The following is a 12,404-nucleotide window of genomic DNA, read 5'->3' on the forward strand; positions in this document are numbered from 1 at the left end:
CGGGCCCATGGAGGACGGATATTTTGTTGGAAACAAGAATGGGGACTTCCAATGCCCTCTCCCTCTTTCTTATTAGGGTGCTCAGACTTCCTTCTGAAGATAAGGAGGCAAAGGGAGGTCTCAGAAATGGGGCAGGGCAGGGCAGGGAGAGGAACCTTAACGTTAACCCTGTGGAGCCCAAAAGCCAAGTTTGTGCTGATAATGTATAGGGCTCAGCTGAACTCGAGGTCAGAAAATCTATCCCCGGTGATTTCAAAGAATTTTGCAACAAAAGACAGCCAGTGTAAATCTCAAGATCCATGTTTTTTTAGAGAGAGTTTTGCTATAGGACATGTGTACTCGCCAGAGAGACAGAGAGAGTCAAAAAGTAAAAATCACCCCCCGGGGAATGGCCACACCGCAATCTCTTATCCTCTACTCTCCTCTTGGAATGTTGAGCATGCATGCACACACATCCAGCATGAGTTTTAAGTCGCTGGGTCTGGGGCTTGAACCACAGCTGACTGTGGGAGTCCAGTGACGTAACCGTTACATCATCTGCTGGTCCCAAGATTCATGTTTTTGAGCCCCCCTCCTGACAGTCCTTGAGAAGAACAAAGTTGGGCCCGGCCTGGTGGCACAGCTAGTAGCAAACTGAATGGCAATGCTGGATGTCACATGGCCAACTGAGGGTTCAGGTCCCCAGGTTGGCCTGCAAAACATGCCAGGTGTGAGTGTGGGTGCCCAAGATCCTTTAAGAACTGGAGGGTTGGGGAAAGGGGATTATGGCATGACAAGACCTGCTAAGGGTCTCTCTCTCTTTCTCTTCCCACCTCATACATGTGCATATAGTCTCTACCAATACAATTAACTTCCTCTGGAGCACACCAGTTAAGGGAGCCAGATCCCACATGCCCAACTGGGGTCCAAATCTCAGACACCACAGCTTGAAAAACATGCTGGGCACGTGTGCATACCTGCCCTTAATCTCACAGATAAAATGGAGGAAGGATTGTGGCATGACCTTGCTCCATTGGGGATGAGGGTGGGGGTTTCTTTCTCTTTCTCTGGTGAGCACACTCACCCTCTGTCAATTAAAAAAAAAAAAGAAGAAGAAGAATAGCTGGCCACACCAGGGATGCCCAACCTGGTCCCCCTACGAGAATGATCACAGCACAGGGCATCGGCTTGCACTTCCTGAGTAGCAGGAACTGGGTTCTCGTCACGTGGTGTCAGGGAAGGGCAGGCTCTGAGACGGCTGCTCACTGGGCTTGCATGGTGCGCCCGCCAGCCTCCCAAATCCCAAATATTTTCTCTAAGCCTTCTTGCCTCAAAAGCCCTGTTCACACTTCCTCCTGTGAGCTATGATCAACAGTGACATATGGTTTTAATTAAAAAAAAAAAAAGCGGAGAAAAATAAATAATACAAATTTGATTATGATGAAAAATTAAAAGCAGGGAAGCAAACAAATGATTAACGAGCATGGGTCACCGTTGGACGGAATGCACGGCTGTGTGGGAAGGTCCTGCTGCTCTGTCCCTCCTACGTGCCCTTGAGCCAGTCTGTCCCCTCCAGAACCCCAGCTCCTTCCTCCACAAAATGCTCAAAATCCCCATCCCACAGAGTGGGTGAGGGCTGAATTAGCAAGCTCACACAAAGCGCCTCGGCAGAGAGGCATCCCAGAACCCGAAGGAGCCCTGACTTGGCTGGCACCGACTCTGCCAGGTGCTGTGGTTATCAGCCATGAGCTCATCAACCCCACAGCGACCCACAGGCAGGAACCATTACTGTTCTCTCCGCAGAGATGAGGTGCCCGTCCAGGGCCATGTGACCAGGAAGCGGCAAGGCTGAGGTGAACTTTGTCATCTGCATAGAGGGAAAGCACCTCACGACCCCTTTCAACCACTGGGGTTCACAAGCACCCATTTCTGTCACCTGGCCCTTTGGGGAGTCAGAGACAGAGTGGGGACCTACCTTACGCAGGATGAGGTGGGAGATGGACGCGTTGGCATCAATGATGATGGTGGACACCTTGTCGTCACGGATCTCCTTGAGCAGCGGTGTGGGGTCCCGGCTATCGTCCAGCATCCTCACTGACAGCGTCTCCTTGGAGATGAGGAAGCCACGCACCAGTTCCTCCAGTCGCAGCAGGCCTGAGTAGGGGGTGGGCCAGGGTTAGAGCCCTTCCCTGTCCCTGCTTCCCAACACAGGGCAGAGAACTAGCGGATGTGCTGAGGGAACAGGGCAGCCAGCCAGAGCACAGCGGGGTCCCCTGGGGTGCTTGGCTCAGGGACCCAATGCCTACAGCTCTCCAGATGTCCAGATTCCTGTCTCCTCCGCCATCTTGCTGCCCACCACCAGGATCTCTAGCAGGTACCTCACACTGACGGCCCCACTCACCTCCCCAAACCATGTCTCCCTTGTCTGTGAACGGCACCATCCCCCCAGGTGCTCAGGCCACAACCCTGTCCTGGCTCCCTCTCTCCCCTCCCCATGCCCGATCATCTAGATCCAACCCTCAAAACACATCAGACCCTGTCACACCGTGCCACCCTCACTGCCCTGGCCCAGCCACTGCCATCACCTGTTGGGTAGCGACCCTTGCCCGAGTCTGTGCCCTGCAAGCAGGCAGAACAGCCTGAATCATACTTGCCCTCCTCCTGCTCCAAACCCTCCAATGGCTTCGCATTTCACCTGGAGTCCTGAAAGTCAAAGTCCTCCCAGTCTCTCAGGCCCCTGGGTCACCCACACCCGTCAGCTCCCTGACCTCTGCTCTCCCTCTCCCTGTCACTCACACAGCTCCAGCCTCTCCGGCCTCCTAGCTGTTTTGCACACATGACACTAATGCTCCCATCCCGTGGCGTTCACACTGGCTGTCCCCTCTCCCTGGAACCCTCTGCTCTTACCTGCCCACACAACTCCCTCCCTCACCTCCTCCAGATTTTTATTCAAATGTCCCCTTCCCAATGATGCTCAAGGCCATCTTTTGCTTTAAAATTGTACCCCAATGTCACTCCACACTCTCAAGTCTCACTAGTTCTATTTTTCCCTTAGAACGTCTAACCTTCTAATATACTTGTTCGTGGCATTTATCACCCCACTCCTCTCATCAGAAGGTAAGTTTGGTGAGGGTGGGACTTTCTGTCTGCCTCGCTCACTGCGGTAAGCCTGATACCAAGAACAGTGCCTGGCACCTAGCAGGTGCTCAAGAAACACTGCTGAAGGAGGAATTCCTTCCAGAGGTTTCGGGACATAGTGTGCTCAGTCTCAGGCTCATACCCACAAAGACACAGCAGGCCAACCTCCTTGAATGACTTGTTCTCACCCTTCTCCAACCCCGCTCATGACCTCCACCCCACTCCTCCCTCACCAACTGTCCTCAAATTCATCCTGGCCTTCTGTCCCCCGACCAACCATCACCACCTGAGCCCACGGGCATGTCACCTCTCCCCACCTCTCGCCGGTCTCCTGGCCACAGCCTGTGTGTGTCACCCTCCAGTCTGTCCTCTACACGACAGCCAAAGAGCTCTCCTACATCACAAATTTGGCACGTCTCCTTGCCCTGGCCTGCGAGGAAACTGCCCAGGGCCCCCATCATCTCCTGCTTCTCTGCTTCCACATGCGGGTCACCAGGAGCATGTTCAAGCCTCCTAAAGGGGCTGCCATGCCCCCACCATGCACTGCCAGAACATAGTCCCTGCCTCCTCCCCTACTCTTCGGGTTCAGCTTGGGGATGTGGGCTCAGAACCCCCGGACATGTCAGGATCCTCCTAGGTGCTCCCAAAGGCACTGCAAGACTGAGACCAATGCAGACAGGGACCACGCCTAGTGCTGCTCCCTGTCCCCTCCTGGGGCTGGCAGACCACAGCAGGAGCTTCGTCATCTGTGGACTAAATGGGTCTCTCTCAGGGGAAGAGACGTCTCAGTTCCTGGACAGGAAGGGATGATGGGAACCAGGAAGGCCAGTGCCTGGGTCCTCAGGGACTGAACAATTGTGTGGAATGTCTCGGGAAGGGGCATTTGGGGGGACAGGCACCGAGACACCCAGGTCTCCTCGCTCACACTCAGCCTTGGCGCAGATGAGGCTGGCCGAGGGGTAGTTGAAGGACTTGAGGATTCGGGAGACCGCCAGGCTGACGTCCTCATTACTGGGGTAGAGGCTGACAGATGCGAAGCGAAGGTACTGAAGGCGGGGCGTCTCCTCGGGACCCACCTTGATGTGGGGGATCTGGACAGAGAGGCAGCTTTGGCATCCATCCTGCCCTTTCCCCCTAGCCCCGGCCTCCCAGGGACAAGCTCTCCACCCGGCCCTGCCCGCATTCCTCCTTACCTCCTTCTCCCCACAGATATGGCTCACGGTGGAAGCAGAGGCTGGGCTGGAGGAGGGCCCCAGGACAGACACGACCCCCTTGGGCAGGATCTGACACACTGCAAGGGGTGAGGAGAGATCACGGTGTCAGGGACTCTGCCCCTCTTCCTGTCCTTCAAGGAAGAGTCCTGACCCAGGGAGGAGCCAGACACTCAAAATGGCCAGATCCTCCAAAATTGCCACACCAACCTGGAGGCCTGATCCCAGAACCCACCCAGTGCAGCCGACAAGAGGAGGGTGCATGACAAAGAGTCAGATCAAGAGACAGACAGAGAGAAGATAGCAGGGGACCTCCTCTGGCCTACAAACCCCATGCCCAGTTCCTCAGTCTTTTTTTAAAAACTTTTTTAGTTTGCCATAGGGCGTCTGCACTTGCCAGAGACAGAGAGAGAAAGAGAGAGAGATCCGCCCAGGTGGGATGACCATGCCACAATCCTGTCTCTTCTCTTCTTTCCTTGGGATTTAAGCCATGCATGCACACAGCCTGATTTTTAAGCTGTCGGGTCCAGGACTCAAACTACACAGTCGCCCATGTGGGATCCGGCCACCTCAGTCTCTGTCCCTCTTGCTGGTCCCCTCAGCCGTTGTCTTTCTCGACCTTTTAAACCTTCCAGTGCTCACAGCAGAGGTCCCTGGGTCCTCTACACCTGGAACACTGCTCTCAAACTAAAGAAACACGTCACAACTGGATGCCTGACCTTTCTTCAAACTCGTTTCTCTGTGGCTTCTACAGGGGTGAGGGCCCCACCATCTGCACAGACCGCATGCCTGGAAATGGTCCTGGCCTCCGACCTCTCTCCCTATGGCCAATTAGTCAACAAGTCCTGTCTCTTCTTTGTCTCCAAACTTTCTCACCTTGTCTCCCTTTCCCTTTTTTTTTTTTTTTTTAGTTTTTGCCATAGGGTGTACATGATTGCCATAGACAGAAGGACAGAAGGAGTGAGAAATCACCGCCTAGAGGGAATGGCATGCTGTAACCCCTCCTCCACTCTCCAGGATTTGGGCATGCAGGCACTCGGCATGACTCTCAAGCCACCGGGTCCAGGGCTCAGACAGTACAGCTGGCTATGTGGGTCCAGCACCCTCACCTCCACACCACCTGCTGGCCCGTCAACTCAGGCATGGACCAGCCTCCTTCCCTATCACCCGAATCCAGACTCTAGATTTACCTTCCAGAAAGCCAGCTCCCTGCTCTACACCCGTTGATGTCTCCCAACTGCTTGCAGGTAAAGGAAGCATCTGCCACCCTGGCACTTGAGGCCTCTTGAGCCAGCCTGCCAATCTGCCCGGCCTCACCACTGCCCATCACACGCAGCCTAGATGTCTTTCATGATGTCCTCAAACATGCCTAAATCCAGGTGGTCAGGAGGGACTCACCCCCACGTTCATCCCTCGCCCCCAGCTGCAGACCCCAGGCACAGATGCCCCGACTGCCACCTGCCTCCCATTTTCCACCCCGTCTTCCCCCAAACTGTGCTGTGTGTTGTGTGCTGCACCAGTGGAAACAAATGTGGGACACAATGCACCGTAGTCTCCCTCTTCATGATTGGAAACACATGTGAACACAATAAAGCCTCTGATCTTATCAGTAAAGAGACCTAAGACACGTTTTAAGGCAGCATCTTCCAAAGGCCTACGACCCAGCACACACCTACCCAGGTGACACCTGTTACCATTCATTCAGGCCACTGGTGTTCAGCAAACACAAATGCATCCCTACTTTGTGGTGGGCTGCACTCCCCAGGGCGTGCCTGGAGCAACACGGGCTTCCAGTCCACTCTAGCCTTCTCCAGGAGGTCTTCACCACGCCCTGCCCCAGAGCCTCCTGGCCTCACTGCCCAGGCCCTTATTGGTCGGCTCTGGGGGCTGACAAGTTTCCTTAGTCAGCTATGAAACTTCTTCCTTTTTGACTTTTTGCTCTCGGGCACAAGTGGTCACAAGAGACAGAGACAGGGAAAGTGAGAAAGCATCCGTCCAGGGAGGAAGGCCACGCCACCATCTCTTCTCCTTGTGGGATTTTGAGCACACACACACATGCACCTAGCATGGTTTTCAAGGTGCAGTTAGGGACTTAACCTGCACAGTTGGCTATGTGGAATCCAGCTGCCTTAACCTACACGCCACCTGCTCAGCCCTTTTTTTTTTTTTTAATTTGCCACAGGGCATGTGCACTTGCAGGACAGAGACAGAGAAAACCCTTCCCATGGGGATAGCCACACCCAATCCCTTCTCCATTTCTTCCTTCTTTCGGAATTTTGGGCACACACACACATGCACACAGCCTGATTTTCAAGCTGTCGGGTCCAGGACTCAAACTACACAGTCGGCCATGTGGGATCCGGCCGCCTCAATCTCTGTCCGTCTTGCTGGTCCCCTCAGCCATTGTCTTTCTCGACCTTTTAAACCTTCCTGTGCTGATGATGCGTTCAGCACCTTTGCCACCCTGAGCTCACAGCTCACAGCATGTTTCAAGCTCACAGTCGGCCATATGGGATCCAGCTGCCTTAACCACCACACCATAGCCCAAAGCCTATCTTTCAAATGAGGCCTGAGCGCCTCCAGGGCAGGGCGAGGGCTTATGCTTTCACCCACCACCCTCAACACCCCCACACATGCCCAGCAGCCATCTCTGGGGAAGAGAAGCAAACAGACATGAAAGAAGGAGGCAGACATCACTAGAAGAGGACATGGCCAAGCCACGGAGGCCAGGGGTGGAGGGATGGACTGAGGGCCACCAGCCTGCCCTGCCTCACCCCACGCCCCTGTGGCCCCGCTCACTGGTGTCCGTGGTCTCGTACTGGCTGTCCCGCTGCAGCTCAAAGATGTCTACTTCCACTCGGGCCTTGGCAGGGACTTCAATGATCCCGTTGATCTGCTCCCGGGCCAAGGCCAGGGCCAGACGCTCGCCGCGGCCACACACTGTCTGGTCGTCCAGGATTGCAGCTGAGGGGAAAAAGGGGCTGGGGACCGGACTCCTGGGTCCTGAGGAGGGAGGGGCTGAGGTCCTGAGTTCCTGGGCTCCAGGATGGGGGTGAGGATATAGGGATGAGGGATCTATGATAGATTCGTGGGTTGGACATTGGAGAGAGCTGGGAATCTAGACCCCTGGGCCAGGTTGAAGGAGGAGCTGGAAGCTGGGACTCCTCTTTGCTGCAGAAGGCTGAGACCTGAGGCCTAGACTCCTGCGTCCCGGGGGACGGACAAGCCTGAGTCTCCGCAGAGGGGCCCCAGGGCCCAGCGGGAGGTCTCTGGGGAGGCAGGGGCAGGGTGCTGTGGGCCTCACCCATGCGCAGTGATGAGAGCACCTGGCAGCTGGGGCTGGCAAAGGCGACAATCAGCAGCAGCAGCAGCTCAGCCGGCATCTTCCTCCCCTCCTCATGGGGACGCAGCTGCCGCGGCCCCCACTCGCCACCTGTAGGGAGACCCCGGCCCTGGGGGAGACTGTTGATATGGGGGCAGCGCCCCACTGGAGCTCTGGTTTGCCTCCAGGACACAGTTGGCGAGGAGGTCCAAGCGCTGATGGGCCCTGCTCTGGCTGGAGGCTGGCCACACTGAGGGCATGGCTGGAAGGGAAGCTCATGCCCAGAGGGCACGATCCAAGAGCAGCTTCAGCACTTGGGCACCCAGCAGGACAGGTGCTGCTGGAGGATGTGCAGCTTCCAGAACACGGAGAGAGGCCTGCTGGGACCCCCCATAGGAGTGAATTCCAGGGACCAGCCCCACCCCAACAGGAAACCAGGAAGTGCTACCCTCCACCCAGTCCCGCCCCTGTCTCTGGGCAGGCAGCCGTTACTAGGCAACAGAAGCCGGCTGGAGAGGATGCAGTGGTTGCTAGGCAACCCTATCCCAGGCCTCACTTGCTACCTTCCTGACGTCCCTGGTTCCCACAATCCCATGGGGAGAAAGGCCTGGACATCTGGGGTCTGGGGGAAAAGTACCCAGGAGTTAGGAAACTTGAGGAAACAGGGAAAGATGGAGAGAGACAGACCAGAGCATGGAGATACATAAAAGGGTGGACCCGAAGCAGCGAAGGGAAGAAAAAAAGAGTAAAAAAAGAGAAGGGAGTAAGCAGAGAGCTAGAAAGTAGAAGAGAATCCTAGAGAGAGGAGAGATTACGAGACTCAGAAAAGAAGGAAAAGCGGACAGAAATAAGAGAGAACACAAAGATGATAAGAAAGAGAATGGGGAGGCCAGCAGGTGCTGTGATGGTTAAAGGCGCTGGACTCCCACATGGCAGACCGCGGTTCAAGTCCTGGACCTGGTGGCTTGCTTTCTCACTTTCTATCTCTTTCTCTGTCTCTCTCTGCTCAAACTGGAAAATGATAAAGGAGTGAATTCCAGGGACCAGCCCCACCCCAACAGGAAACCAGGAAGTGCTACCCTCCACCCAGTCCCGCCCCTGTCTCTGGGCAGGCAGCCGTTACTAGGCAACAGAAGCCGGCTGGAGAGGATGCAGTGGTTGCTAGGCAACCCTATCCCAGGCCTCACTTGCTACCTTCCTGACGTCCCTGGTTCCCACAATCCCATGGGGAGAAAGGCCTGGACATCTGGGGTCTGGGGGAAAAGTACCCAGGAGTTAGGAAACTTGAGGAAACAGGGAAAGATGGAGAGAGACAGACCAGAGCATGGAGATACATAAAAGGGTGGACCCGAAGCAGCGAAGGGAAGAAAAAAAGAGTAAAAAAAGAGAAGGGAGTAAGCAGAGAGCTAGAAAGTAGAAGAGAATCCTAGAGAGAGGAGAGATTACGAGACTCAGAAAAGAAGGAAAAGCGGACAGAAATAAGAGAGAACACAAAGATGATAAGAAAGAGAATGGGGAGGCCAGCAGGTGCTGTGATGGTTAAAGGCGCTGGACTCCCACATGGCAGACCGCGGTTCAAGTCCTGGACCTGGTGGCTTGCTTTCTCACTTTCTATCTCTTTCTCTGTCTCTCTCTGCTCAAACTGGAAAATGATAATAATTTAAAAAAAAAAAAAAGATAGAATGGGGAAGGAACTGAAGAGACAGCGGCATTATGGGGGGAAAGGGGACAGGATAGTAGAGAGGAAAGGGACAGGAAGGTGGGGAGATGTGGAGCTAGAGAAAGGGCAGGAACAGGAGAGGAAGGCAGCAGCAGGCTGAAGAGGAAAGAGGAGGACGCCAAGGCACGGGAGAGACACAGAACGCTACGAAGACCGGAGGGACTCAGGGTGGGAGTATAGGGAAGGCAGTGGATGAAGGCACCCGGGCTACCTGCCGAACCGCGGCCCCACCCGTCGGGGGAGCCGAGGGAGCTGAAGGAAAGGGGAGGCAGTGCGTCTTGCTCTTTGTAACCTGTTTCTTCAAACACTCCACCCCAGGGGTGCCTCTGGCCTGCTGCGGGGCACCTGCTGTGCAGGGATGAGTTAGGCCAGATGCACAGGTCCTCCTGGCCAAGGGCTGTCTCCAAGGGAAGGTTAACTTGAGTCTCCATGAAAGGATTGTGGTGGCGCCCAGAGTGACAGGCGGTAAGCCTGGACCCAGTAACCCACCCAGTGCTCCACCCAATAATCTGGAATGAGGGCCGAGCTGGGACACGGCATAATGAGAACTGCTAGGGAAGGGCAGGGGCAAAAGTCGACACTTCAGACCCCTCTCATATGGCCGAACTCCCCAGGCTGGGGCAGGAGGCATGACCAGCCGACTCTGCTCACCCGGCCCACTGTGCAACCTTGAGCCAGTTACTACTCTCTCTGGGCCCCTGGGAAGGACAGGCTGGGGGTGCGAGGGCATGCTGGACAGACTGGTGGCCGTGAACTGCACCTTGGATCTAAGGTGAGAGCTCGTCAAGGCTGGAGGAGCAAGGGATGCTGGGAGACACAGAAAGGGACCCATGGTGGGAGTGCCATGGAGGGTGGGTCAGGAGCAACACAGGAGTGAAGGGGGTCATCCTGTACCATGGGGTTTCGGGCAAACTGGGGACTGAAGGAGATGGAGCGGAAGGGTGGGAGACCCACAGGTGGCACACAGGTGGGAGCAGAAGGACGGAGACAGAGTGCAGAGAGAAGGGAGGACACAGAAGTACACAAAAGCACACAATGAAAGACAGTCAGCCAGAACAGGAGTCACTGGGCCGGGTGGGAGAGACAGAGACGCGGCCTAGAAGTGAGACAGCAGAGGGGACCGCGACAGGCCAGGGCATGAGAGATGTGGGGAAGGGCGCCAGGCAGGTCCGGGACTCACAGGCCCACAGACTCGGGCAACCCCAGAAAAATGGGTAACTGCGGTGAACAACTGAGCAAAAGGAGCCAAGTTAGGGGTCCTACCAAGGGAGAGAGAAAGTCAAGGGGACAAGAGGGAGTCCACAAAGCGGAAATGGCGAACAGTGCTAGCAAAGGTAGGGGGTGGCGATGGCCTAAAGGCCAACAGCAGGTACAAGAAGTAACAAGCCCAACTTGAAAAGGAGAGAGCGTCGGTCTGAAGCTGTGGGCAGGCCTGAGAAAGGGGCAAAAGGGCAGATGCAGGGCTGAGTCTGGGAGAGAAGCACGCAGAGATGGGATAGCAAACCAGGAGAGAGGGAGAGTGGGGGGAAACTGAGGTAGGGAGGAAGGGTGAGCGACCCAGGGGCATGGGCAGGAGACACTCAGGGATGCCCTGTGGGGGGCAGCCCCAGGCCAGGGGAGGAAGAGGAGCAGAGTGCAAAGAGAGGATGGGGTGGGAAGAGCCAGACCAGTGAGGAAAAGACAGCCTGGACACAGAGCTGGGGGGCAGCGGGGGTGGAGGAGCTGGGCCCAGAGTGGCCCCGGGGGAGTAAAGCAGCGGAGGGGCATGGGCAGGAGACACTCAGGGATGCCCTGTGGGGGGCAGCCCCAGGCCAGGGGAGGAAGAGGAGCAGAGTGCAAAGAGAGGATGGGGTGGGAAGAGCCAGACCAGTGAGGAAAAGACAGCCTGGACACAGAGCTGGGGGGCAGCGGGGGTGGAGGAGCTGGGCCCAGAGTGGCCCCGGGGGAGTAAAGCAGCGGAGTGAGAGAGGGAAGCCAGTTGGCGAGGGAGGGACAGGAGAGCGGAGTCCCAGCAGAGGCACGGAAGGAAAAAAACTAGACCTGGCAGAGGGGTCTCTGAGAGAGCCAGAGCCGGGAGAGCGAGTTTGGACGAGGGGTGGGGGCTGTCAACAGTGATGCCAAGACAGGACAGGGTGAGGCTAATGGCAAAGAAGAGAGAAGTTGGGCAGAGTCGGAGAGAGACACACAAACCGGAGACTCACAGGAGGAAAGACACTTCAGGACACAGACCAGACGGGATGGGGACAGGGCCTGTGACAGGCGGGGGGTGGTGGGGGGGGGGGCAGGGAAAGACAGACAGACAGAATGGGCGCCGGCCCGTGACTGGGATGGAAGCTCCGAGAAGGCCGGCCGGGGCAGGCGCATGCCGGGAGCCCAAGAAGTGAGAGAACACGAGCAGGAGCCGGTTGGTGCCTCAGGACCCCAGCGAGCTGGGGAGCAGGTGGGGGTGAGCCATGCACCTGGATGGGTGAGTAAAGGTGAGTGGAGGCCAGGGAAGGGTAGGGCGCAGAGTAGATGGGGGGGCAGGGTAACGGGGCCCCGCCAGGCGGCAGTTCGTCCAGCCTCTCAGGACTGAGGACCCAGGACCCAGGACCCAGCCCAGTCCCTGCCCTGCAGACACTCACGGATCCTGGTGGGACGGAGGGCTGGGCTCCCTCGAGGCCGAGGGACGACACCGGACACCGGGAGAGAGATGCTCTGGTGCTGGGTGGTGGTGTGGCTGGGGCGGGGGGAGAGGGCAGTCCACGGGCCCCAGCCCCCGCCGCCCGGGGTGGCACCCAACTAATCCAAAACGGTGGCTCCCCAGAAGCAGAGAGGAAGGACAGGTGGGAAAGGAGAGGGCGGGCCAGGGAGGGGAGGAAGGGGAAAGGAGAAAATGGAGGAGAGAAGGGGAGAGAGGAGAGGGAGAAGGAGCAAATGGAGGGGAAGGAGGGAGGAAAGGAGAGGAAGGTGAAAACGGAAGGGAGGGGGCACAGGCAAAGCCGGGGGAGGGGGAAGCTGGCCCGGGAAAGGGCCCCCCCCCCCTCCCCCAGCC

The 12,404-nt window shown here is 56.8% G+C and overlaps 1 protein-coding gene across 1 annotated transcript in view; it reads right to left on the reverse strand.

Annotated features, from left to right (window-relative positions):
- The window catches only part of GRIK5 (glutamate ionotropic receptor kainate type subunit 5), a 100,739-nt gene extending 88,495 nt beyond the window's left edge, over positions 1–12,244 (reverse strand). Inside the window, 6 exon segments of the mRNA XM_027766722.1 lie at positions 1,955–2,133; positions 4,043–4,208; positions 4,311–4,408; positions 7,128–7,292; positions 7,633–7,761; positions 11,995–12,244. Coding sequence (XP_027622523.1) covers positions 1,955–2,133; positions 4,043–4,208; positions 4,311–4,408; positions 7,128–7,292; positions 7,633–7,711 — 687 coding nt within the window. The 5' untranslated portion in view covers positions 7,712–7,761; positions 11,995–12,244.
- Between the last annotated feature and the right edge of the window lie 160 nt (positions 12,245–12,404).

Source organism: Tupaia chinensis, unplaced genomic scaffold (genome assembly GCF_000334495.1).
Source record: "Tupaia chinensis unplaced genomic scaffold, TupChi_1.0 Scaffold000067_1, whole genome shotgun sequence".
Taxonomy (NCBI): domain Eukaryota; kingdom Metazoa; phylum Chordata; class Mammalia; order Scandentia; family Tupaiidae; genus Tupaia; species Tupaia belangeri.